Raw genomic sequence first — 26,808 nt, 5'->3', positions numbered from 1 at the left:
AGATATGTTAAGACAAATTTGTGTTGCGATTTTAATGTCATGTTAAAGCATTTGGAGTTAACTTTTAGGCAGCAGGAACTCATTGATGAAATTTGAATAGGGGGTATAACATGATCGAAACTGTTATTTACAAGTCTGTTATGTGCAGCTCTACTTGGGAGAACTCATGTTTTTGTGTTTTTTTAATTGGGGGATAGCTGCTGTACAATGTTGTGTTAGTTTCTGTTGTACAATGAAGTGAATCAGCTATATGTATATATTTATCCCTTCCCTCTTGGACATCCTTCCCACGACCCCCCATCCCATCCATCCAAGCAAACAACTAATTACAACACAGTATTATAAGCACACAGAGTACTCTGAGAGCACCAAGGAAGGTACTGAAGTTCAGTCTAGGGATGATCAGGAAGCATTTCTCAGAAGAGAAAACTTACACATTTTTCCATTAGATTTTAACATTCTTTCAAATTTTCCCTTTTATTTAGATACTTATTTTAGTTAAAAGAAATATATCGATATTTCAAAGAGATTCATAAGTATATTTCTGACTCTCTACTAAATATTCTTCCCTGGATAGTCCATAGGCATTTCAAACTCAACATTTCAAACCTAAACTCATGATTTTCTCTGCCCTTCATAACCATTCCTGCTCCTCCTCATGTGTTCCCTACCTTGGTGAATGTAACTGCAATCCAGCTAGTTATTAGGCACAGTCATGCTAGATTCGCTAGATTCTCTCTTTCACCCCCAGCATATTGAATACAATCAGTCCTAAAGCCTTGTAGATTTCTGCCTTCTTATTACGTCTTAGATTTCTTCTCTCTTAGAGCCACTGCCTTAGTCTAGGTTTTAATCACTTGTCAGCTAGATTACTGAAATAATCTTCTAAATGGTGTCCTGCCTTCATTTCAACTAGTTTCTATACTCTCCAGGATATCCTTGGTTTTAAAGCTAGGATAATAGTTCATTTAGTCATTCAACAGTTATATGTTAGGTGTCAGGGGCTTTTCTAACTCCATGGAACACACTGATGAATGAAACAGACAAGGTTCTTGCTTCTCACAGACCTGATATTTTAGACAGGATATTAATTGTGTAAGAAAAAAATGAGTAAAGAAACTTTCAATAGTGATAAATATTCTAAAGAAAATACAATTAAATGATGTGGTAGATAGTGATCGGAAGACTGGGTTGTCAGGAAGGGCTCTCAGTCAATGGCAGTTAAGAGCTAGATGACAAGAGAGAGCCAGTCATGCAAAGGTCTGGGGTCCAAGTATTTCAGGCAGAGGAATAACAAATACAAAGCCCCCAGGATGCATGCAAGTTTAAAATCTTCAAGAAATGAGAAGAAAGCAAGCATGGCTACAATAAGAGGATAAGAGACAGTGGTAGGGGATGATGTGAGTCACACAGAGGGCACTCATGTAGGACACGAGTTTGAGTTTAATTTAAATGGTATGGAAAGCTACTGAAAATGTATTAAGGAGAAGAGCTATGATTAGTTCATGATTTGAAAGCTCACTCAGAGTTTTGCATGTAGAATGGATTATAGAAAAACAAGGAGAGAAGGAAGACCATTCTATAGTCCAATGCTAAAGTATAGACAGGATATACAGTGCCACGGATGAGGGTGAAAGTAGGAAAGATGGAGAAGTAGGTGGCTTGGGGATATACAAGTATTTTGGAGCTAAAGCCAATAAGACTTGCTGAAGGACTGAATGTGAGAGATGAGGGGAGAAAAAGAGGAAGCCAAGGACCTATAATTTGAGTAAAACAGCGTGGGGATATGTGTCATTTTCTGAAATGGAAAAGACTGGGGGAGGAGGTTTTAGAGCTTTGGAGTAGGAACAGGAAGCAAGAGTTCTGTTTGGTCAAATTAAGTGTGAATACTATGAATTCAAATAGAGAAGTCAAGAAGGCAGTTGAATAAAGAAATATGGAGGTCAATGGAAGATTAATTGCTAGAGATATAAAGCTTGTGTGTCATCGACATATAGATAGTATTTAAAGTCACTGGCTTAGTCTAAAAGTAGACTAGAGAAAGAGAAGAGTGAAGGATGAGGACCAAGGCACTCCCACGTTTGGAGATCAAGCAGGGGTTGAGGAGCCAGAGAAGAAGACTATAAAGGAGGTGCCAATGAGGTGGAGGAAGCATCAGGTGAGTATGATGTCACAGAAGCCAAGAGAAAAGTGTTTCAAAAAGGAGAGAGTGGTCACCTTTGTCAAATGCTGCTGTGAAGTTAAAATAAAAGACGTCGCCCCACTACACTTGGCAAGATGGAAGTCACTGGTGACATTTTCAAAATCAGTTTGAGGAGAGTGGGGAGTAAATCTCTACTGGAGAGAAGGGGAGAAAGGAGAAATGCCAAGTAGAGACAACTAAAGCAAATTTAACCTTGCAACGCCACTGATTAAGAGCAATAAGAGGCTTGCTATTCATCTCATGCCCTTTAGAATAAAGTTCAAATTCCTTGCCTTAGGATATACAATGCCCTTCGCTATCTGGGCTCTTGCTACCTATGCAACTTAATCTCCCAACCATACTCTCCCTCCTACTACTGTAAGTACTTACAACACTCTAACATGAATCATGCAAGGTCTCTTCCTTCACACATCTGGCTCTCTCTGAGTTACTCCTTGCTCTTCCCTACATGAAGCAAAACCTTTACAGGTCCTTCAATCCCCCTCAGGAATGACCACATCAGGCAAGCAGTGCCACTCCCGCCACATGATTTACTCTCTCCCTAGGGCTTCTGTTGCAACCTGCACCTCTACGTAGTGTTTACCTCACTATATTGCAGTCTTCGATTTGACCACAGCACTCCTCTCCCCCACTTCTCTAACACAAACACACACAACAGAACAAAGACAAATTGTGAAGCTTGGGATCATTTCTAGGAGGTGTGTGTCCCCAGTGCTCACCAGAGATCTTGTACAGAGTAGTGTTCTCAAGTCCTTGCTAAACAAAAGCTTCTACAGTGCAAATTGCATTCTGTCGATTTCTTACTTAAAATTCTTCAATGTCTCCTCTGAGTCTATAGAATAAAATGCCAAACACTCTGGTATGTTGAATAAGTCCTTGGTGATTTTGCTCATTGTTACCTCTTCAGCATCCTTGCTCTCCACCTCAACCTGACCTTCATGCCTCCACCACCCATACATGCACACGCTGGGTGTACACCAAACCATTTCTAGGACAATTTTTCTCAGTCTTCTGTACTTTGATGTGTGCTGCTGGCTTTGCTTGGAATGTTTTCAAGAACCAGCTCAAGGGTCACCTCTACTCTGAGGTTTTTCCAGATTCCCCTTTCCCTTACTCCTAATGCACACTCTTCTTTGCTTCCAGAGCCCATGTAAATAACTCTGTTTTTGTACTTACCACATTAATCATTTTATCATCTGCTCTTCCTACTAGACTGCAAGCTCTGTTGAACAGGAACTTTGCTCAGTTCATCTTTGTATTTCTAGCACCTAGCACATTGCCAGACGCATAACAAGCACACAGTTAATGAATACGTTCCTTAAATCTTTTGATTTAAAGGTGCTTGCAATGTTTAACAGTATGTTTAGGTCGATTATTTTCATCATTAGGAATAATTTGTAGGTGGTGACTCTTTAAAGTGCAAAAACATAAAAAAAGAACAAGCTCACATACTGAGGAATACAAGGGATAGGCTATGAATTTTAAAGACATGTGTTAGTCCACATCTTCCTGTAGTAAAGAGTCACACTGATAAATAATTGATCACATTAAGCCATTTGCTCCATTCAGAATGAGGCAAATAAATGTCAGGTTTAGAGCACATCTTCAACTCACATTTGCATTGTGAAGAATTAGCCGTTCAGGGAAATTATTTATTTTTATTTCCTTCCACATTTTGAGATTATTTAAAAGTTTTTGAAGGAGTGTTATGGATATAGGCCTTTTATTTCAAACTATTTTACAAGTCAAAATGATTTTTAACCTCTTCCAGACATTTTTACAACACGGGATCTACATTTTTTATTAACCTTTGTGTACTTTTTTCAATAAACTTTTCCTCACATTTTTCCATGATGATGGACCCCACCTTTAGACATTCCAGTTCCATCTACAGTGACAAGAAGCATACCAATTATTTCAAAATGAACAAAAAGTTCATGAGAACTGCATAAATTTAGGAGACAGCATAAAGTTGTCATAATAATTTGAGATGTCTACTTAATAATGGCACTTTAGAAATTACAAAATTTTGTGGTGAGCATCAATATAGAGCTGTATGTGTGCATCATGTAGGCAGAAGCTGAACTCTTCCTTCTCTGCCTTGGCATTAAAAGTTGAATCACAGAGACAGAAAGAGATTCCAGATGGTGTGATAGAGAGATGCTCAAATCACCTCCTCCCACGAACACACCGAATCTATACCTACCTAGAGAGCAATTCCTCGTGAGGGCTGATTGAACAGCTCTACAAATGGAAAGACCACGTAGAAATTTGTAGGAAAGACAGAGAAACAATATCCACAGAAACCTCACCCCCGACCCCACAACCTGCAACAGGGACAGATATTACTGAGGGACTTGAGCGCAGACTCACCCATCCTGAGACACGGCAAAAAACAAAACCCAAACAAACCAAAAAACACACTAGATTAAAGGCACCTAGATTATGTGGAAAAGAAATCCATTTACTAACCTTAGAGCCTCTGCCAAACTGGCAGAGAATTGCAGGAACTCTCTCTGATGTAAGGGGCACTGGCAAGTGCCATTGTTTGAATCACCCCAGAACTCCCCCTGGTCCACACCCACCCCAGCTCCAGCCATCCCACCAAGGTGGCCTCAACATGGCACACCCAGGGACTGCCCCCAGCCAGAGACTGCTCCTGTTCTAGTGGCCCCACCAAGGTGGCTTCAGGACTGTCCCCAACTCATGCCCACTCTAACTCTTGCCAACCTGCCAAGGCAGCCTTGGCACAATGCACCCTGAGACTTCACCCAACTCAAACCTGCTCCAGCTCCAGTTAGCCTGCCAAAGCTACCAGCTACAAATAGTCTACAGAGTAGACAGTCCCACACAAGGGTACTCCTTCAGGACTAGGAGAGGTAGCTGTTCTGCCTAATTCATAGAAACACACACCAAGAGTCAAACAAAATGAGGAGACAGAGGAATATGTTCCAAATGAAAGAACAAAGTAAAACCCTAGGAAGAATCCTAATGAAACTGAGATAAGTAATTTACCTGACATAGAGTACATAGAGATGGTCAGAAGGATGCTCACTATACTTAGGAGAAGAATGGAGAAATACAGTGAGATCTTCAACAAAGACATAGAAAATATAAGACAGAGCCAATCAGAGCTGAAGAATACAATAACTGAAAGAGGGAATCAGTAGCAGATTATATAATATAAAACAGTAGATCAGCTATCTGGAGAAAGAGTAGTGGAAATCACCCAAACAGAACAGCAAAGAGAAGAAAGAATTTCTTTAAATGAAGAGAGTTTAAGGGACTTCTAGGAAAACATCAAGCATACTAACATTTGCATTATAGGGGTCCCAGAAAAAGAAGAGAGAGAGAAAGGAACAGAAAACTTATTTGAAGACATAATGGGTGAAAACTTCCCTGTCCTGGGGAAGGAAAACAACATCCAGGTACAGGAAGCCTAGAGAGTCCCAAACAAGATGAACCCAAAGTAATCAACACAAGATATATTATAATTAAAGTGGCAACAGTTAAAGAGAGAATCTCAAAGGCAGCAAGAGAAAAATAACTAATCCCATAAAAGGAAAACCCCATAAGGCTATCAGCTGATTTTCCAGCAGAAACTTTACAAGGCCAGAGAGAGTGGCAGGATATATTTAAAGTGTTGAAAGAAAAAGAATTACAACCCAGAATAATCTATCTGGCAAGGTTATAGAATTCAGAATTAAAAGAGTTAAAGAGTTTCCCAGACAAGCTAAAATAAAGGAGTTCATCACCACTAAACCCACTGTACAAGAAATCTTAAAGGATCTTCTTTAAGTGGAAAAGAATAGAACAGAATAGAAAATTTCTATTCTATTTCAGAATAGAAATTTTAAAATACATGAAAGAAAAAAACCTCACTGGTAAAGGCAAATATATAGTAAATGTGTTAGATCAGCTACTTAAAAAGCTAGCCAGAAAGTTAAAAGACAAGAGTAGTACAGTCAACTATAACCACAATGAGTAGTTAAAAGATACACAAAATAAAAAGATGTAAAATAATGATCTCAAAAATATAAAATGTGAGGGGGGAGTAAAAATGCAGTGCTTTTAGATGCCTTCAAACTTAAGACTATCAGTTTAAAATACATGGCCATGTATACAGGTTGGTGTATATGAACCTCATGACCAAACCAAAAACTTAAAATAGATACACAAAAAAAATAAAGAGAAAGAAATCCAGACATAACACTAAAGGAATCCATCAAACCATAGAGAAGTAACCAACAGAAGAAGACAAGAACAGAGAAGAACTACAAAAACAACCAGAAAACAATTAATAAAATGGCAATAAGTACATACCTATCAATAATCACTTTAAATGCAAATGGATTAAACTCTTCAATCAAAAGACATAGGGTAGCTTAAAAAAAAAAAAAAGACCCACCTAATATGTTGCTACAGGGGACTCACCTCAGCTCTAAAGACACACACAGAGTGAAAGTGAAGGGATTGAAAAAGATATTCCATGCAAATGGAAACAGAAAGAAAGCTGGGGTAGCCATACTCATATCAGACAAAACAGACTTTTAAAAAAGATTGTAACTAAAGACAAAGAAGGGCCTTACATAATGATAAAGGGGTCAGTACAAGAGAATATAACATTTCATGGCATTTATGCACCCAACAAAGGAGCACCTGAATATGTAAAGCAAAATATAAACAGACATAAAGAAAGACATAGTAATACAATAACAGTAGGGGAGTTATATACCCTATTTACATCAATAGATAAATCATCCAGACAGAAAATCAATAGGGAAACACTATGAACAGTTATATGCCATCAAATTGGACAACCTAGACGAAATGGATACATTCCTAGAAACATACAATCTTCCAAGACTTCCAAGACTCTATTTCCAGGGAGAAATAGAAAATCTGAACAGATGAATCACTAGTAATGATATTGAAACATTAATAAAAAAAAAAAACTCCCAACAAACAAAATTCTAGGACCAGATGGCTTCACAGGGGAATTCTATGAAATATTTGAAGAAGAGTTATCAATTCTTCTCAAGCTATCCCAGAAAATTGAACAGGAGGTAGTACTTCTAAACTCATTCTATGAGGCCCGCATTACCCTGATACCAAAACCAGACAAACACACACACACACACACAGAAAATTACAGGCCAATATCTCTGATGAACATAGATGCAAAAATCTTCAAAAAAAATATCAGCAAACTGAATAAAACAATACATTAAAATGATCATATACCATGATCAAGTGGGATTTATTTATTCCAGGGATTGAAGGATGGTTCAGTAGCTGCAAATCAATCAATGTGATACATCACATTAATGAAACAAATGTAAGAAATCATATGATCATCTCAGTAGATGCAGAAAAAAAGCATTTGACAAAATTCAACATCCCTTTATGATAAACAGTCTCAACAAAGTGGGTATAGAGGGAACATACCTCAACATAATAGAGGCCATATATGACAAATCCACATCCAACGCTGTACTCAACAGTAAAAAGATGAAAGATTTTCCTCTAAGATTAAGAACAAGACAAGGATGCCCACGCTTACCACTTTTAATCAGCATGGTATTGGAAGTCCTAGTCATGGTAACCAGATAAGAAAAAGGAATAAAAGGTGTTCAAACTGTAAGGGAAGAAATAAAACTGTTATTATCTGCAGACAACATAACTACATATAGAACACCCTAAAGACTTCACCAAAACACTATCGAAACTAATAAAAGAGTTCAGTAAAGTTGCAGGATACAAATTTAATAAACAGAAATCTGTTTCTTTTCTATACACTAATAATGAACCATTAGAAATGAAGAAAACAATCCCACTTACTGTTACTTCAACAAATAAAATATCTAGGAATAAATTTAACAAAGGAAGTAAAAGACCTTTACTCTGAAAACTATAAGACATTGATAAAAGAAATTGAAGATGACACAAATAAACAGAAAGATACTCTGTGCTCATGGATTGTAAGGATTAATATCATTAAAATGTCCATATTACCCAAAGCAATCCACAGATTCAATACAACCCCTTTCAAATTACCTATGGCATTTTCCACAGAACTAGAACAAATAATTCTAAAATTTGTATGGAACCACAAAAGACCCCAAATAGCCAAAGCAATCTTGAGAAAGAAGAACCAAGCTGGAAGTATCATGTTCCCTGATTTCAAACTATACTACAAAGCTATAGTAATTAGAACAGCATGGTACCAGCACAAAAGCAGACATATAGATGAATGGAACAGAATAGAGAGCTCAGAAGTAAACCCACTCTTATACGGTCAGTTAATCTACAATAAAGGGTGCAAGTATGTACAATGAAGAGAAACAGTCTCTTCAATAAATGATGTTGGGAAAACTGGACAGCTAATTGTGAAAGAATCCAACTAGACAACTTTTTCATACCATATACAAAATAACATCAAAATGGATTAAAAAGTTAAATGAAAGATCTGAAACCATAAAACTCCTAGAAGAAAACATAAGCAGTAACCTCTCTGACATTGGTCTTAGCAATATCTTTTTGGATACGTCTCCAAATATCCAATGGCAACAAAAGCAAAAATAAATTAATGTGACTAAAACAAACTAAAAAGTTTTTGCACAGTGAAGGAAACCACCAACAAAATGAAAATGCAACCTACTAAATTGGAGAAGATATTTGCAAACAATACTTGTGATAAGGGGTTGATATATAAATATATAAACAACTCATACAATTCAATATCAAAAAAATAAACAACCTGACTTAAAAATGGGCAGAAAACCTGAATAGACGTTTCTCCAAAGAAGACAGATGGCCAACAAGCACATGAAAAGGTACTCAACATCACTAATCAACAGGAAAATGCAAATCAAAACCTCAGTGAGATACCACCTCACACTTGTCAGAATGGCTATGATCAAAAAGACAAGAAACAAGTGTTGGCAAGGATGTGGAGAAAAGGGAACCCTGGTGAATTATTGGTGGAACTGTAAATTAGTGCAGCCACTATGGAAAACAGTATGGAGGTTCCTTTAAAAACTAAAAATAGAACTACCATATGATCCAGCAATTCCACTTCAAGGTATTTAACTGAGGAAAATGAAAACACTAATTCAAAAAGATATCCACCCCTATGTTCTTTGCAGCACTATTTACAGTAGCCAAAACACAGAAGCAACCTAAATGTCCCTCAATATATGAATGGATAAAGAAGATGTGGTGTGGTGTGGTGTCTGTGTGTGTAATGGAATATTAGTCAGCCATAAAAGAGTGAAATCTTGCCATTTGTGGCAATATTGATAGACCTAGAACGTACTATGCTAAGTGAAATAAGTTAGGCAGAGAAAAACAAATACCATATGATTTCACTTATATGTGGAATCTAAGAAACAAAGGAACAAACAAAACAGAAACAGACTCATAAATACAGAGAACAAACTGATAGTTGCCAGAGGGAAGGGGCGTGGGAGGACAGAACAAAATAGGTGATGGGCATTATGGGGCACAAACCTCCGGTTATAAAAAAGTCACAGGGATATAAATATATACATAGGGAATATAGTTAATAATATTTTAACTTTGTATGGTGATGGATGGTAACTAGACTTACTGTGATCATTTCATAATGAATAAAAAATATCAAATCACTATGTTGTATACCTGAAAGTAATATAATATTGTATGTTAATTATAACAATAAAAAATGCTGAATCACAGAGTCATAGAATTTCAGGATTGGAAAGAACTCAGAGCTCATTTAGTCTAACTCCTTTATATGAATGAATCCCCTCTACAACATCCCTGATAACACCTCTTCATTCTCTTCTTGAATCCCTTCATGATAGTGAGTTTAACCTCTCCCTGATTCCTCAGGTAAAAATAAATGCATCTTATTACATTCCAGACAGATTTTCCACCTTCTATAATAATAGTTGTTTTCAGCATTGTGAAACCTACCAATTTGATTAGTCTGAGTCATATGTCCTTCACCTACTTTGTGTGTAGAGAAGGGAAAAAAGTCAATTATGGAACATCCAAGGTTTTCGTTTACCTGTCTACCTATATGCTGCCTCTTTTCAGAATGAATATAAATGAAGTGACTTAAAACTGGATGCAATAGCATTATAAAATAGAAATAGAAATTCAAAGTCCTGAAAAGAAATGCTTAACTCAAAGGCTAATGTAGTTGCTGGCATTAAAATTAAACGTATCAGTGGGCTTTCTACAAGTCAAAACAAAAGGAGAAACAGTGGATTTCAGTTCTCCTTATCTAACAGGAGAACGTATATTAACTCTCCATTAAATGAAAATTTTTCTTAGTTCTAAAATTATAAGAGAATTTCTCATGTAGAACCTTGTAAAATAGATTTATTTTTGAGTTTTCTATGTGCATTCATTTTGCCCTCTAATGTACCGCCAAGAACAGTGCTAAACTTTTACAAATCTCACGTCAATCCAATGCTAAAATTCTGTTGAATATAGGGGACAAAGCATAGGCGCTGGATAACTGCTCTTTCAAAAGGGGCTATCAAAATCGCTGTTTGGGGCTTCCCTGGTGGCACAGTGGTTGAGAGTCCACCTGCCGATGCAGGGGACACGGGTTCGTGCCCCGGTCTGGGAAGATCCCACATGCCGCGGAGCGGCTGGGCCCGTGAGCCATGGCCGCTGAACCTGCGCGTCCGGAGCCTGTGCTCCGCAATGGGAGAGGCCACAACAGTGAGAGGCCCGTGTACCGGAAAAAAAAAAAAAATCGCTGTTTGTTTGTTTGTTTGTGGTCAACACTACAGGTCAATAGCTTCCATACGTCCAATTCTTATCTTAGTAGATGGGGACAAATGAGAAACGGAGTAAATCTCTCCTGTGGCATTACCATCATTCCTTCACCTCTCCTGGAAACAACTGCAGTTGGGTGATCATTAGGCACAAAACGATGTCCTTGTAAACTGAGAGAGGTGTACAGAACATGGTGGATGATGAGCAGACAGTGCTGTGAGGGTGTGCCTGAATATCTGATAAGACTTTGGATCTCTCAAAAGGAAAGTGACATTATGTAAGCAAAAAATGTTATAGTAAGCAAGAGGTAATGTGAAGAAGGTGGGGTTTCTTACTTGCTCCTTAAACACCCCAATTATTTTCCCAGGGAAGGCATTATAGACCCCTGCAGCCTGAGAAGTTACCAATGGGCCAAACTGTGTCTTCTTATAGTTAAGCCCCTGTGGTTTTACAATACTTCTCTCCGTTCTTGGATTGAAGATTTGTGGGGGAGGGGTATGTATACACAATGACCATTTCACCCTTGAAGGCCTTTGTGGTACCTAGGACATCACAAAAGGTCCTTAGTAAAAATAAATTATTCTCTTTATCACAGTTGTTTAGACTTTGCCTGGACTGCGTGGTTCCATCACTAAATTCTAAATAACTGAAGACAAGAGATTTCACCTCCCTGCCCACACCTACAGCCAGCCAGACTGAGCTTTGCTTTCTTCTCTATGGCTAGAAAAGGCATATCTGTAATCTATATTTCATCTGTCCAAATGTGGCAGTTCACTTATTATTATTGTTGTTGTTACTACTATTGAATCCAGAGTATATCTAGAGGTCCCTTGAGGCCAATAAGCTAGATTCCATTAATACAAATTAGTTATTATAAAATGAATGCAAGTACAATAAAAGTAACCTCCATATCAGATGAGGCTATTTGTACACTGGACAACAAAATGTATTCATGGTGTTACCATGGAGAGAATGAGAGAGAGACTTCAGACTTACTCTAAAGAGGGCATAGGTACACCTTTGAAAGAGTAACCCAAACAAATGACTTGGCTTCTTACAGAATTAGAATAAACTAGATACACATTTGTTTAAAGCTGGGATAGTGTAGAGACATAACAGTAATGCTAATATACATGCTGATGGCTGGCAAGTGCAAATAAGCATGTCGATCATTATTTCACATCACAGTTTATTATGACATGCAACTGCCAGAAATTAAAGTCAACGCTAAGTGGAAAAACAGCTATGCACAGCATAATCTTCTCCTCATTTTTAGCCATTCTACCCTGCAAACCCCCTTTTTGATTAGCAGGAAGTCTGGGAATAGAGGGTAAAATATAATAATAAAAGAGGCCTATGAATTATTGGATAATTTTTAAACACTATGCAACCTTGCAGGAGAAGCACCAGTTAAGACAAGTACACACTTACCTAGAGCATTTTAAAATATTCTAAAGCATACATGATGCATTGGTGAATGTTTGTCTCTCAGAAAGCTCTCTGCTTCGGGAGGCTGAGTAGCACAAATACCCTGTGTGGAAGAAGTTGGCATAGCAACTCTACACTTGCAGTGGTGAATCAGAGTAAACGGGTGCGTAAGACAGCTACTGGAATGTGTTTACTTCTCCACAAAGGGGTTAAATCTTATAAAGCATTTTTGGCTTCTCTTTATCAGAAATACAAACTCTTCAGTCATAAATTGAAGCAGTTCATTTGCTAAACAGGAGAGGATATTTATGACTCATGGAAAGATTTATTACCTGTATCCTGTATAAATAAGGTGACATTCAGGCTAAAAATAAGTCATTTCCCCCTCACAGTAGACACAATTCTCCATTGACTGGAAAATGATACCAAAAAATAAGCTTTCTGTGTTTGTTAAAAAATACATTCCAGAGAAAATAATTGCTTACCTGTTGACAATGGGCCCCTTGAAATGTGGGTCATGTATCCTTGGATCACCTGCATTTAAAACAAAGAACTTGCTAAGCATATAAGCCAATGAAATGGCAAATAAATACGTATAAAATATTAATAAAGGAAAAATTTATATCTTAGCTAGTCCACTGCTCAGTGCAGTGTTGAACTCATTCTTTGGTCCAGTGAAACATCAGTATGCCTTGGATACAGCTGTCAATCACTTTCCCTCTCCAGCTAGAAGCAAGTCTGGGAAGAGTTGTTAAGGACCATAATTCTTATACACGCTGTGTACATATCTCCCACAGTTCTGAGCAGCAACATTATAGATTGCAGCCAGGACAGCAAAACTTGAAGCCTTTCCAGTCTGCAAAAGCACATTCTACCATCTGCCATTCCCAAGTATTGCTGTGTATTTGTGAGGTGCACAGTATAATAGAGATGTCTGCTTATCCCAGTTCTCCCTTTCCTCTCAGTAGATGAGGCTTTCCTTCGAGAAGTTGGAATACTAGTCACTGTTTGTCTCTGCCGTGTTGGCTATATGGTATATACAAATCATTATTATATTATACAAATGTTATTTTTGTTTTTGTTTTTTTTAGATCTACTGGCAGACTTCGTGCCATCTGAAGATGGGCCCTAGTCATTTACTCTTGCATCATGATTGCCATATATTTCCCTTGTCTTTAAATAGTATAAAGTAGACACAGAATGGTCTTTCCCTCACATGTACTGGGTAGGCCCAGTAACAAGTTCTGTAGAATTACTTCTGGCCAAAGGTTTATGCTTTGCAATTCTCAATCCCTGACTCTTCTTCCCCAGCCTAAGGACTCCTGCTCTCTTCCTCTAGGGATTTGTCCCTGTAAGAAGGCCTAGTTCTGATTTAAAGACAGAACCAAAAGGTACTGGCAGGCCTTCCCTGGTGGCACAGTGGTTGGGGGTCCGCCTGCCGATGTGGGGGACACGGGTTCATGCCCCAGTCCAGGAGGATCCCGCGTGCCGTGGAGCGGCTGGGCCCGTGAGCCATGGCCGCTGGGCCTGCGCGTCCGGAGCCCGTGCTCCGCAGCAGGAGAGGCCGCAACAGTGAGAGGCCTGCGTACCGCAAAAAAAAAAAAAAAAAAAAGGTACTGGCAAAAAGAGGCCTGTGTGTCAGCAACCTGACTCAGCCTGTTCTCAGTGGGGAAATCAGACCTGAGGACTCAGAAACCTCTTCAGTGTAATCACAGGCTGAGGGCAGAATGACGGGAAGGTAAGGACAGATTTGCAACAGAAATACAAGAGCCAGTCAGTCAGCAAATATTCATAAAGCACCTATTACATGCTGAGAGCTCTGGGGGGATACGGAAGATCTATAAAGCATGGTCCCTGTCTTCGAGACCTTACGGTCGGTGGGGCAAGATCGACATATTGATTCATTCAACAAATATTTGTTGAGAATCTTTATATATCAGGCCCTGTGTTGTAATACATGAACAATGAATATACCATATAAAATGATTAATCAAGTACTAAATTATATGTATCAGCCTGAAGTGTTACAAGAGTTCTGAGAAAGTAGGTTCCATCAAGGACTAGAGCAGTCAAGGGGGTTTCATTCAAGAAGTGAGATTTTTGTGAAAGACTGGAACAGAACAAAAGGGAAAAGAGAAACATTCTGAGTGAGTGAAACTAGAATTCTGTTAAATTCACTAACTATGTATTGATTGCCTGTTATGTGCTCTGCATTAGAAGAAGCACTGCAGGGGACACAAGATTTAGTGAAACACAGTCTCTGCCTTCAACAGGCTAACAAAGTGGTGAAGCAGGGAGAGAAATAAGAAAAGAACACAAGTCGCTATCAAATAAGGCAGAATGTGATATCATAAGAGCGGGTACAAGGAAAGCGTTAGGAACGTTCTAAGGAAGGAAAGGTCACATTCAGTTGAGATTAGTAAGGAAGGTTTCCTAGAGCCACAATATCTTGAGATGGACAAAGAAAGTTTAGAGATGTATGAAGTCACAGAGTTAGGGAAGAACAGCATGTTTGCAGGAATGGTGAAAAGATCAGCCTGATTGGAGTCACAGATAATGGAACAGAAGGAAGAAAACATAAAGCTGAATAGATACTATGGAACCAGAATACAGAAAGTCAAAAAACACAGGGATGGAAGTTTTTTTATATATCCTAGACCACAGGGAGTCATAGAAGGATCTGAAACAAAGGAAGGACGAGGTAGAAGCAGGGCTTAATTAAGGAAGAGCAATCTGGTGGCCATTTATAAGTTGTATCACAAAGTGGAAAGTCAAGGGGACCAACCAGGAGTCTATTGCAGTAATAGAGGTAAAGTCATGTGAGCCACGACCCAAATCGTGGTAGAAGTAACGGAAAGAGAAATTCAAGGTTCATCACAGAGCAGTCGTGTGACTTACGGGTTAGGAGCAATGGCTCTGGAGTCAGACTGCCTGCTCTCTATCACTTACTAGCAGTGACCCTAGACAGATCATATCACTTCTCTGAGTCTCAGTTTCCATATTTGTATATGGGGATGATAATAGTACCTAAGCCAGAAAGATATTATGAGGATTACATGAATACATACCTGTAAAAGTGCTTAAAACAGTGGCTGGCACTTAGTAAGCCCCCAATGAATGTTCATTCTTAGTCATAGATTTACATGAAAAAGATAAAAAGCACTTGATGAATGGTAAGACTTAGGGTGTAAAAGAGAGAAGTCAAAAAAGGTGCCAAACAAAGAGATTTCAGACCTAGAAATTGTGATTCTCAGTCACTTCTGGTCTTTATCTCAGTTTAAGGAAATGTTGATGCTATTAAAACAGATGGGAATGTTAGCAGGTGGAAGAGGTTATACAGTTGTTATAAGAAAAAGAGCATGAGGTTGATGTGGCTCTTTTTGAAGCTGAAGTGACAGCTAATTGAAAGGCCAGTGTTCAACTGGAGTTCAGAAACTGAAGTCTTGTGGGGAGGGAGAGGGATGGACTGTGAATTTGGGATTGGTAGATGTAAACTATTACATTTAGAATGGATAAACACCAATGCCCTACTGTATAGCACAGGGAACTATAACTAATCTCCTGGGATAAACAATAATGGAAAAGAATATTTTTAAAAAAAAGAATGTCTAGGGGAGGAGCTTCAAGATGGCTGAAGAGTAAGACGTGGAGATCACTTTCCTCCCCACAGATACACCAGAAATACATCTACATGTGGAACAACTCCTACAGAACACCTACTGAACGCTGGCAGAAGACCTCAGACCTCCCAAAAGGCAAGAAACTCCCCACATACCTGGTTAAGGCAAAAGAAAAAAGGAAAAACAGAGACCAAAGAATAGGGACGGGACCTGCACCTCTGACAGGGAGCTGTGAAGGAGGAAAGGTTTCCACACACTAGGAAGGCCCTTCGCAGGCGGAGACTGCGGGTGGCAGAGGGGGGAGCTTCGGAGCCACGGAGGAGAGCGCAGCAACAGAGGTGCGGAGGGCAAAGCGGAGAGACTCCAGGACAGAGGATCAGTGCCGACCGGCACTCACCAGCCTGAGAGGCTTGTCTGCTCACCCGCAGGGGTGGGCGGGGCTGGGAGCTGAGGCTTGGGCTTCGGTCGGAGCACAGGGAGAGGACTGGGGTTGGCGGTGTAAACACAGCCTGAAGGGGGCTAGTGCGCCACAGCTAGCCAGGAGGGAGTCTGGGAAAAGTCTGGAGCTGCCGAAGAGGCAAGAGACTTTTTCTTGCCTCTTTGTATCCTGGTGCGCGAGGAGAGGGGATTAAAAGCGCAGCTTAAAGGAGCTCCAGAGCCGGGCACGAGCCGCAGCTATCAGTGCAGAACCCAGAGACGGGCATGAGACGCTAAGGCTGCTGCTGCCGCCGCCACCAAGAAGCCTGTGTGCAAGCACAGGTCACTGTCCACACCTGCCCTCCCGGGAGCCTGTGCAGCGCGCCACTGCCAGGGTCTCCTGATCCAGGGACAACTTCCCCGGGAGATCAAACGGCGCCTCAGGCTGTTGAAACATCACACCGGCCTCTCCCAACACAGGCTCAACCCCTCATTCCGTACCCCTCCCTCCCCCGGGCCTGAGTGAGCCAGAGCCCCCGAATCAGCTGCTCCTTTAACCCCGTCGTGTCTGAGTGAAAAACAGACACCCTCAGGCGACCTACATGCAGAGGCGGGGCCATATCCAAAGCTGAACCCTGGGAGCTGTGCGAACAAAGAAGAGAAAGGGAAATCTCTCCCAGCAGCCTCAGGAGCAGCGGATTAAATCCCACAATCAACATGATGTACCCTGCATCTGTGGAATACCTGAATAGACAACGAATCATCCCAAATTGAGGACGTGGACTTTGGGAGCAACGATATGTATATTTTGCCCCCTTCTTCTCTTTTTGTGGGTGTGTATGTGTATGCTTCTGTGTGTGAATTTGTCTGTATAGGTTTGCTTTTACCATTTGTCCTAGGGTTCTGTCTGTCCGTTTTTTTGTTTGTTTCTTTTTCTTTTTTTTAGTACAGTTTTTTAGCTCTTGTTATCATTGGTGGATTTGGTTTTTGGTTTGGTTGCTCTCTTCTTTCTTTCTTTCCTTTTCTTTTTATTACCTTAAAAAATTTTTAACAATTATTTTTTATTTTAATAACATTATTGTATTTCATTTTATTTCATTTCAAATTATTTTATTTTATTTTACTTTACTTTTTCATTCTTTCTTTCATTTTTCCTCCCTTTTATTCTGAGCCGTATGGACAACAGGCTCTTGGTGCTCCACCCAGGGGTCAGGGCTGTGCCTCTGAGGTGGGAGAGCCAACTTCAGGACAATGGTCCACAAGAGACCTCCCAGCTCCACGTAATATCAAATGGTGAAAATCTCCCAGAGATCTCCGTCTCAATGCCAAGGCCCAGCTCCTATGGCCCAGCTCAATGACCAGCAAGCTACAGTGCTGGGCACCCTATGCCAAACTACTAGCAAAACAGGAACATAACCCCACCCATTAGCAGAGAGGCTGCCTAAAATCATGATAAGGTCATAGACACCCCAAAACACACCACCAGACGTGGACCTGCCCACCAGAAAGACAAGATCTAGCCTCATCCACCAGAACACAGGCACTAGTGCCCTCCACCAGGAAGCCTACACAACCCACTGAACCAACCTTACCCACTGAAGGCAGACACCAAAAACAACAGGAACTACAAACTACGAACCTGCAGCCTGCAAAAAGGAGACCCCAAACACAGTAAGTTAAGCAAAATGAGAAGACAGAGAAACACACAGCAGATGAAGGAGAAAGGTAAAAACCCACCAGACCTAACAAATGAAGAGGAAATAGGCAGTCTACCTGAAAAGGAATTCAGAATAATCATAGTAAAGATGATCCCAAATCTTGAAAATAGAATGGAGAAAAAACAAGAAACGTTTAACAAGGACCTAGAAGAACTAAAGAGCAAACAAACAATGATGAACAACACAATAAATGAAATTAAAAATTCTCTACAAGGGATCAATAGCAGAATGACTGAGGCAGAACAACAGATAAGTGACCGAGAAGATAAAATAGTGGAAATAACTATGGCAGAGCAGAATAAAGAAAAAAGATGAAAAGCATTGAGGACAGTCTCAGAGACCTCTGGGACAACATCAAATGAACCAGCATTCAAATTATAGGGGTCCCAGAAGAAGAAGAGAAAAAGAAAGGGACTGAGAGAATATTTGAAGAGATTATAGTGCAAAACTTCCCTAATATGGGAAAGGAAACAGTTAATCAAGTCCAGGAAGCACAGAGTCCCATAGAGGATAAACCCAGGGAGAAACACGCCAAGACACATATTAATCAAACTACCAAAAATTCAATACAAAGAAAAGATATTAAAAGCAGCAAGGGAAAAACAACAAATAACATACAAGGGAATTCCCATAAGGTTAACAACTGACCTTTCAGCAGAAACTGTGCAAGCCAGAAGGGAGTGGCAGGACATATTTACAGTGATAAAAGAGAAAAACCTACAACCAAGATTACCCAGCAAAGATCTCATTCAGATTTGATGGAGAAATTAAGACCTTATAGACAAGCAAAAGCTAAGAGAATTCAGCACCACAAAACCAGCTTTACAACAAACGCTAAAGGAACTTCTCTGGGCAGGAAACACATGAGAAGGAAAAGACCTACAATAACAAACATAAAACAATTAAGAATATGGTTAAGAAACATACATATCAATAATTACCTTACATGTAAATAGAATAAATGCTCCCACCAAAAGCCATAGACTGGCTGAATGGATAAAAAAAAACAAGACCTGTATATATGCTGTCTACAAGAGACCCACTTCAGACCTAGGGACAGATGCAGACTGAAAATGAGGGGATGGAAAAAGATATTCCATGCAAATGGAAATAAAAAGAAAGCTGGCATAACAATTCTCATATCAGACAAAATAGACTTTAAAATAAAGACTATTACAAGAGACAAAGAAGGACACTACATAATGATCAAGGGAACAATCCAGGAAGAAGATATAACAATTGTAAATGTTTATGCACCCAACATAGGAGCACCTCAATACATAAGGCAAATACTAATAGCCATAAAAGGGGAAACTGACAGTAACACAATCATAGTAGGGGACTTTAACACCCCACTTTCACCAATGGACAGATCATCCAAAATGAAAATAAATAAGGAAACACAAGCTTTAAATGATACATTAAACAAGATGGACTTAATTGATATTTATAGGACATTACATCCAAAAACAACAGAATATACTTTCTTCTCAAGTGCTCATGGAACATTCTCCAGGATAGATCATATCTTGGGTGACAAATCAAGCCTTGGCAAATTTAAGAAAACTGAACTTGTATCAAGTATCTTTTCTGACCACAATGCTATGAGACTAGATATCAATTAGAGGAAAAAATCTGTAAGAAATACAAACACATGGAGGCTAAACAATACACTACTAAATAACCAAGAGATCACTGAAGAAATCAAAGAGGAAATCAAAAAACACCTAGAAACAAATGTCAATGAAAACACGGCAACCCAAAACCTACGGGATGCAGCAAAAGCAGTTCTAAGGGGGAAGTTTACAGCAATACAATCATACCTTAAGAAACAAGAAACATCTCAAATAAACAACCTACCCTTACAACTAAAGCAATTAGAGAAAGAAGAACAAGAAAATCCCAAAGTTAGCAGAAGGAAATAAATCACAAAGATTAGATCAGAAATAAGTGAAAAAGAAGTAAATGATGGCAAAAATCAATAAAACTAAAAGCTGGTTCTTTGAGAAGATAAACAAAATTGATAAACCATTAGCCAGACTCATCAAGAAAAAAAGGGAGAAGACTCAAATCAATAGAAATGAAAAGGAGAAGTAACAACTGACACTGAAGAAATACAAAGGATCATGAGAGATTACTACAAGCAACTCTATGCCAATGAAATGGACAACTTGGAAAAAATGGACAAATCCTTAGAAATACACAACCTTCCAAAACTGAACCAGAAAGAAATAGAAAATATGAACAGACCAATCACAAGCACTGAAATTGAAACTGTGATTAAAAATCTTCCAACAAACAAAAGCCCAGGACCAGATGGTTTCACAGGCGAATTCTATCAAAGATTTAGAGAAGAGCTCACACCTATCTGTCTCAAACTCTTCCAAAACATAGCAGAAGGAAGAACACGCCCAAACTCATTCTATGAGGCCACCATCACCTTGATACCAAAACCAGACAAAGATGTCACAATGAAAGAAAACTACAGGCCAATATCACTGATGAACATAGATGCAAAAATCCTCAACAAAATACTAGCAAACAGAATCCAACAGCACATTAAAAGGATCATACACCATGATCAAGTGGGGTTTATTCCAGGAATGCAAGGATTCTTCAATATACGCAAATCAATAAATATGATACACCATATTAACGAACAGGAGAAAAACCATATGATCATCTCAATAGATGCAGAGAAAGCTTTCAATAAAATTCAACACCCATTTATGATAAAAACCCTCCAGAAAGTAGGCATAGAGGGAACTTTCCTCAACATAATAAAGGCCATATATGACTAACCCACAGCCAACATAATCATCAGTGGTGAAGAACTGAAAACATTTCCACTAAAATCAGGAACAAGACAAGGCTGCCCACTCTCACCGCTATTATTCAACAGGAAAGTTTTAGCTACAACAATCAGAGAAGAAAAAGAAATAAAAGGAATCCAAACCGGAAAAGAAGAAGTAAAGCTGTCACTGTTTGCAGATGACATGATACTATACATAGAGAATCCTAAAGATGCTACCAGAAAACTACTAAAGCTAATCAATGAATTTGGTAAAGTAGCAGGACACAAAATTAATGCTCAGAAATCTCTTACATTCCTATATACTAATGATGAAAAATCTGAAAGTGAAATTAAGAAAACACTCCCATTTACCATTGCAACAAAAAGAATAAAATACCTAGGAATAAAACTACCTAAGGAAACAAAACACTGGTATGTGGAAAACTATAAGACACTGATGAAAGAAATTAAAGATGATACAAATAGATGGAGAGATATACCATATCCTTGGGTTGGAAGAATCAACATTGTGAAAACGACTATACTACCGAAAGCAATCTACAAATTCAATGCAATCCCTATCAAACTACCAATGGCATTTTTCACAGAACTAGAACAAAAAATTTCACAATTTGTATGGAAACACAAAAGACCCCGAATAGCCAAAGCAATCTTGAGAAAGAAAAATGGAGCTGGAGGAATCAGGTTCTCAGAATGCAGACTATACTACAAAGCTACAGTAATCAAGACAGTATGGCACTGGCACAAAAACAGAAATATAGAACAATAGAACAGGATAGAAAGCCCAGAGATAAACCCACGCACATATGGTCAACTTATCTTTGATAAAGGAGGAAAGAATATACAACGGAGAAAAGACAGCCTCTTCAATAAATGGTGACAGGGAAACTGCACAGCTACATGTAAAAGAATGAAATTAGAACACTCTCTAACACCATACACAAAAATAAACTCAAAATGGATTAAAGACCTAAATGTAAGGCCAGACACTATCAAACTCTTAGAGGAAAACATAGGCAGAACACTCTGTGACATAAATCACAGCAAGATCCTTTTGGACCCACCTCCTAGACAAATGGAAATAAAAACAAAAATAAACAACTGGGACCTAATGAAACTGAAAAGCTTTTGCACAGCAAAGGAAACCATAAACAAGACATTAAGAAAGCACTCAGATGGGAGAAAATATTTGCAAATGAAGCAACGGACAAAGGATTAATCTCCAAAATTTACAAGCAGCTCATGCAGTTCAATATCAAAAAAACAAACAACCCAATCCAAAAATGGGCAGAAGACCTTAATAGACATTTCTCCAAAGAAGATATACAGATTGCCAACAAACACATGAAAGAATGCTCAACATCATTAATTATTAGAGAAATGCAAATCAAAACTATAATGAGATATCATCTCACACCAGTCAGAATGGCCATCATCAAAAAATCTATGAACAACAAATGCTGGAGAGGGTGTGGAGAAAAGGAAACCCTCTTGCACTGTTGGTAGGAATGTAAATTGATACAGCCACTCCGGAGAACAGTATGGAGATTCCTTAAAAAACTAAAAATAGAACTACCATACGACCCAGCAATCCCACTGCTGGGCATATAACCTGAGAAAACCATAATTCAAAAAGAGTCATGTACCCCAATGTTCACTGCAGCTCTATTTACAATAGCCAGGACATGGAAGCAACGTAAGTGTCCATCGACAGATGAATTGATAAAGAAGATGTGGCAGATATATATAATGGAATATTACTCAGCCATAAAAAGAAACGAAATTAAGTTATTTTTAGTAAGATGGATGGACCTAGAGTCTGTCATACAGAGTGAAGTAAGTCAGGAAGAGAAAAACAAATACCATATGCTAACACATATATGGAAGCTAAAAAAAAATCGTTCTGGTGAGCCTAGGGGCAGGACAGGAATTGCAGATGTAGAGAATGGACTCGAGGACATGGGGAGGGGGAAGGGTAAGCTGGGATGAAGTGAGAGAGTAACATTGACATATATACACTACCAAACGTAAAATAGATAGCTAGTGGGAAGCTGCCGCATAGCACAGGGAGATCAGCTTGGTGCTTTGTGTCCACCTAGAGTGGCGGGATAGGGAGAGTGGGAGGGAGACCCAACAGGGAGGAGATATGGCAATATATGTATATGTATAGTTGATTCACTCTGTTGCACAGCAGAAACTAACACACCATTGTAAAGCAATTATAGTCCAATAAAGATGTTAAATTAATAAAAAAAAAGAATGTGTATATGTGTATAACTGAGTCACCTTGCTGTACAGCAGACATTGGCACAACATTGTAAATCAACTCTGTTTCAATTTTAAAAATTTTTAAAAATAAACTGAAGTCTTGGGTGAAATATTGAGGTAAATATTTGGAAGTCATAATGTTACCACATGAAAAGTGATAAATTTTCCATAAAGAATATCAGGATCTCTTGTTATAATGACAATAACAGTAACATTTAATATGTTTTTAGCATTAAGTGTTTAATACGTTTTCAGCACTGTACTAAGTGCTCTTATGCATTATTTTGTTTACTTTTAAAAAATAACCTTATTGAGTAGGTAGACTGGAAACCATTATTAGCCTCACTTTACATATGCAAAAAACCAGGCACAGAGAGGTTAAGGACTGTACCCACTGTCACCCAGGTGGTAAGTAATGCACCTGGGAGCCACACTCGTCCCTGTCTCGTTGCAGCAGAACAGACCCCTGTTGGTCATACCCTGCAATGCCAGCATTGGTTCCTACTCTGGGGGAAGTGAGTAAAATGCTTCCTGTTTGAGACAGTCTGTATATCCTTCAGTTCTCTGACACACTGTCAGCTTCCTTTCTGACTGCTTGTCTGGCTCTGCCTCATGGCGACAAATACATTTCAGGGTATCTAGTCACCCCTTCTCTGGGAACTGATTTCCTCTGTAATCCACAGGCATGGTCATTGGCTGCCAAGTTTCTCCCATGTGCCTGCTCCTTGGCCATCAGTGACTAGATCTGGTTTGGACACTAGACCCAAACTAGGCCAGTCATTTCTGGCCACTCTATCCCAGGAATTAGAATTAGAATAGACAGTGAGTTAGTCATCAGGAGATCAGAACTGCAAAATATAAAGCTTGAAGACCAGAGAAGCAGAGAAAGCGAGCTTTCAGAAAGAAATTACTGAAGCAGATGTACAAGGAGAAGCAAAGATGGAAATCCGGATAGACTTCAGCTTCCTGTTCCAGTCCCTACCTGAGACCTGGGGTTGAGTTTCGTGAGATACATTGCATCCTTATACTGAAGTCCTTTTTCTTGCTTTTTGCTAGGTAGAGGCAACCAAGGAGTTGCACTAATATACTCACTCTCTTGACCTGACTTAGGGTTTCAATAACTCATTTTAACAACATTATTATATCGTTGCAATAAAAATGTGGTGTGGATTAAAGGATGAATTCTGGAGACTAAGTCTGCTTTCACAAATCTCACAGTTGAGTAAGAAATATAAGCTCAAGACTATAATATCAACACTGGTGTTAAGAGCCATGATAGAGACATGCAGAGGGTGCTGTGGAGCGCAGAGGGGGTCATGAATGGATAGGTCTCTCCTGCTCTTGACTGACTCTGAACTTGGGCTCTACTTCTCACCAGCTCTCTGGTCCCTGTGCTTTTTGACTTGGATCTTCCACTCTGATGTGGAACACTAGTGCCGATATTCTTGCTGGTTCCAGATTTCCATCCCCAAACTGGCTGAACAGCTAAAATATCTCGAAAACTTTGGGGGGGGTGTGGTACAATTTCCAGCCCCTCCACACAAAGTACTACAATTCTGTAGGTCTGGGGTGGACCTAGAATGTGTAATTTTTAATGTCCCATCAGATAATTCTGATGCACAATCAGATTTGGAGACCACTAGGCCACTTGATTTTATTCTGAATTTCATTCTTAACCTCTGTCTCCGTTCATGCACAGTCCTTAATTCTAGATGTACATAACAGACCAAACCTGATGGAGTAAGAAAAAGTAGGTCGTCACATGTGTATGAGCTTTGGGAAACACCACAATTAAGGGTAAGAGATAAGAGTTATAGAAAGAGAAGCAGAAAATTGATATTCAAGAAAGCTCAAGAATTTCAAGAAAGAAGGATTATAAATTCCACAGAAAAATGATTATTAAATGAATGCTTATTTGTACCAGGAGCTGCTGTTAAATGATTTACACAGAGATATGTCGTTTTCACAGTTCCACATAGAACACAGTGTGAATTGTACCCCCTTGAGCTGTGCAATACAATAGCACTGGTATATTTATTATATCATTTAATGCTACCAATAATTCTGTGATGTATGCCATCGTTATCCTTCAATTTTATAGATGAGGAAGTTGAGGATAAGCTAATTTGCCCTAGCTCACTCAGCTAATAAGAGATGGAGATGGCATTCAAAGGCAGATGGTCTGATCCCAAAGCCTGTGTTGAGCTACCTGGCAGTGAATTTCTCAATAGTGATCTTAGAGAAATTCTATAGATGAGTGGAGAGAGGAGATATATTGAAAGAGGTTAAAAACTTAAATTGATCCTGTAATTATTTGCTTTTTACATAAAAATGGGGAAAATTGGTTTAAAAGTGTCTAGTCTGGCTTCTAATTTTGGTGTGGTTTGCACCTCACAAAGTGAAAAAGTGGATTGTAGTATAAATGAAATGCTATTGTCAAATCTGAAAAGCTGACACTTTTTGATTGTAAATTCTGGCTGCCTTATATTTCAGCTGCAAATACACTAAGACCACAGTCAAATGATAAGATTTAGCTGATTTCATATAGTAATGGCAGCTGGAAAGTGATGACTTCAGCCTACCCCATGTGCTGACAGAATTTGTATTGTCATGCAAATTTTTATTTTATTTCCTGAAATCTATACAGGGCATAGCTTTTTTTGAGGCTCTCATGTGCTCTAACTGCATCTCTGGAATAAATAGACTGAGGGGCCAGCTAAGTAAAAAGAGCTACAATGCTTCACTATCACATAGCTTAGCTAATTAAATGCAATTCATATTTCTCACTTAAAGAAAAAGAAATTAAGATTAGGTGATCATTTTAAAAGCTTTTTCAGTTCTTATGACTCTCTGATCACCAAAAGTATTATGACAATACAATCACTAAAAAATATTCATTACAGACAGTTGCACATTTGTTATTGTAGCTAACAGTTTATACTGCATGCATACAATGCAATTCTTTCTTACTAGAAATAATTCATGAATATTATGAAAAACAGTCCAGGTAATTAATTCAGTTCATGGGTGCTGATTGCACATGACTCTGTCGAATGAAAATGTCAAGATAAAGCAGTCAGTCATGCTTAGAAAGACTATTTTCTTTCTTAAATGCAATCTGTGTAAATGACAATATAACTACCATTGATCAGTTATTAAAAGCAAAATTCTGAGACATTTAATTTTATTCCTTCAGGTAGTCTCCTTCAGAGGATCTAATGTGACTTAGCGAAGGGAGAACTAAGGTGGGGTAAACAAGTATCCTAGAACTTAGAACTATTATGAGCAAGCACATCATATAACTTTCCAACAAGCATGGGAAAATAGTGTTGTACAAAATTGTCTTGCTTTAATATTCAACAACATTCAGTTGAAAATTGTGAATAATTAAATACTTGTTTTACTTTATTTTTCAAACATATTTAAGATGCTGTGTCCGTAAATAAGGGCCTGTCATTTCTTACAAGGAAAGGGTTCTCTTTCCTCTAAGTCTCAACAAAGGATAAGGAGCCATGTTCTTTGCTATTTCTTACAGGATGATGTTCTGACTTCTCAGCCCAGCAC

General features: G+C 38.8%; 1 protein-coding gene across 2 annotated transcripts in view; it reads right to left on the bottom strand.

Moving 5' to 3' along the window:
* The window catches only part of SLC44A5 (solute carrier family 44 member 5), a gene marked incomplete at its 3' end in the record, with an annotated part of 383,498 nt that overhangs the window by 149,099 nt on the left and 207,591 nt on the right, over positions 1-26,808 (bottom strand). For both annotated transcript variants that reach the window (XM_081218426.1, XM_081218425.1), the window contains exon 2: positions 12,892-12,940. In XM_081218426.1, coding sequence (XP_081074552.1) covers positions 12,892-12,940 — 49 coding nt within the window. The remainder of the gene's footprint in view (positions 1-12,891; positions 12,941-26,808) is intronic.

This window comes from Mesoplodon bidens, assembly GCF_964165515.1.
Source record: "Mesoplodon bidens genome assembly, chromosome: 2".
Taxonomy (NCBI): Eukaryota; Metazoa; Chordata; class Mammalia; order Artiodactyla; family Ziphiidae; genus Mesoplodon; species Mesoplodon bidens.
This window is presented reverse-complemented; position numbering and strand designations above follow the sequence as displayed.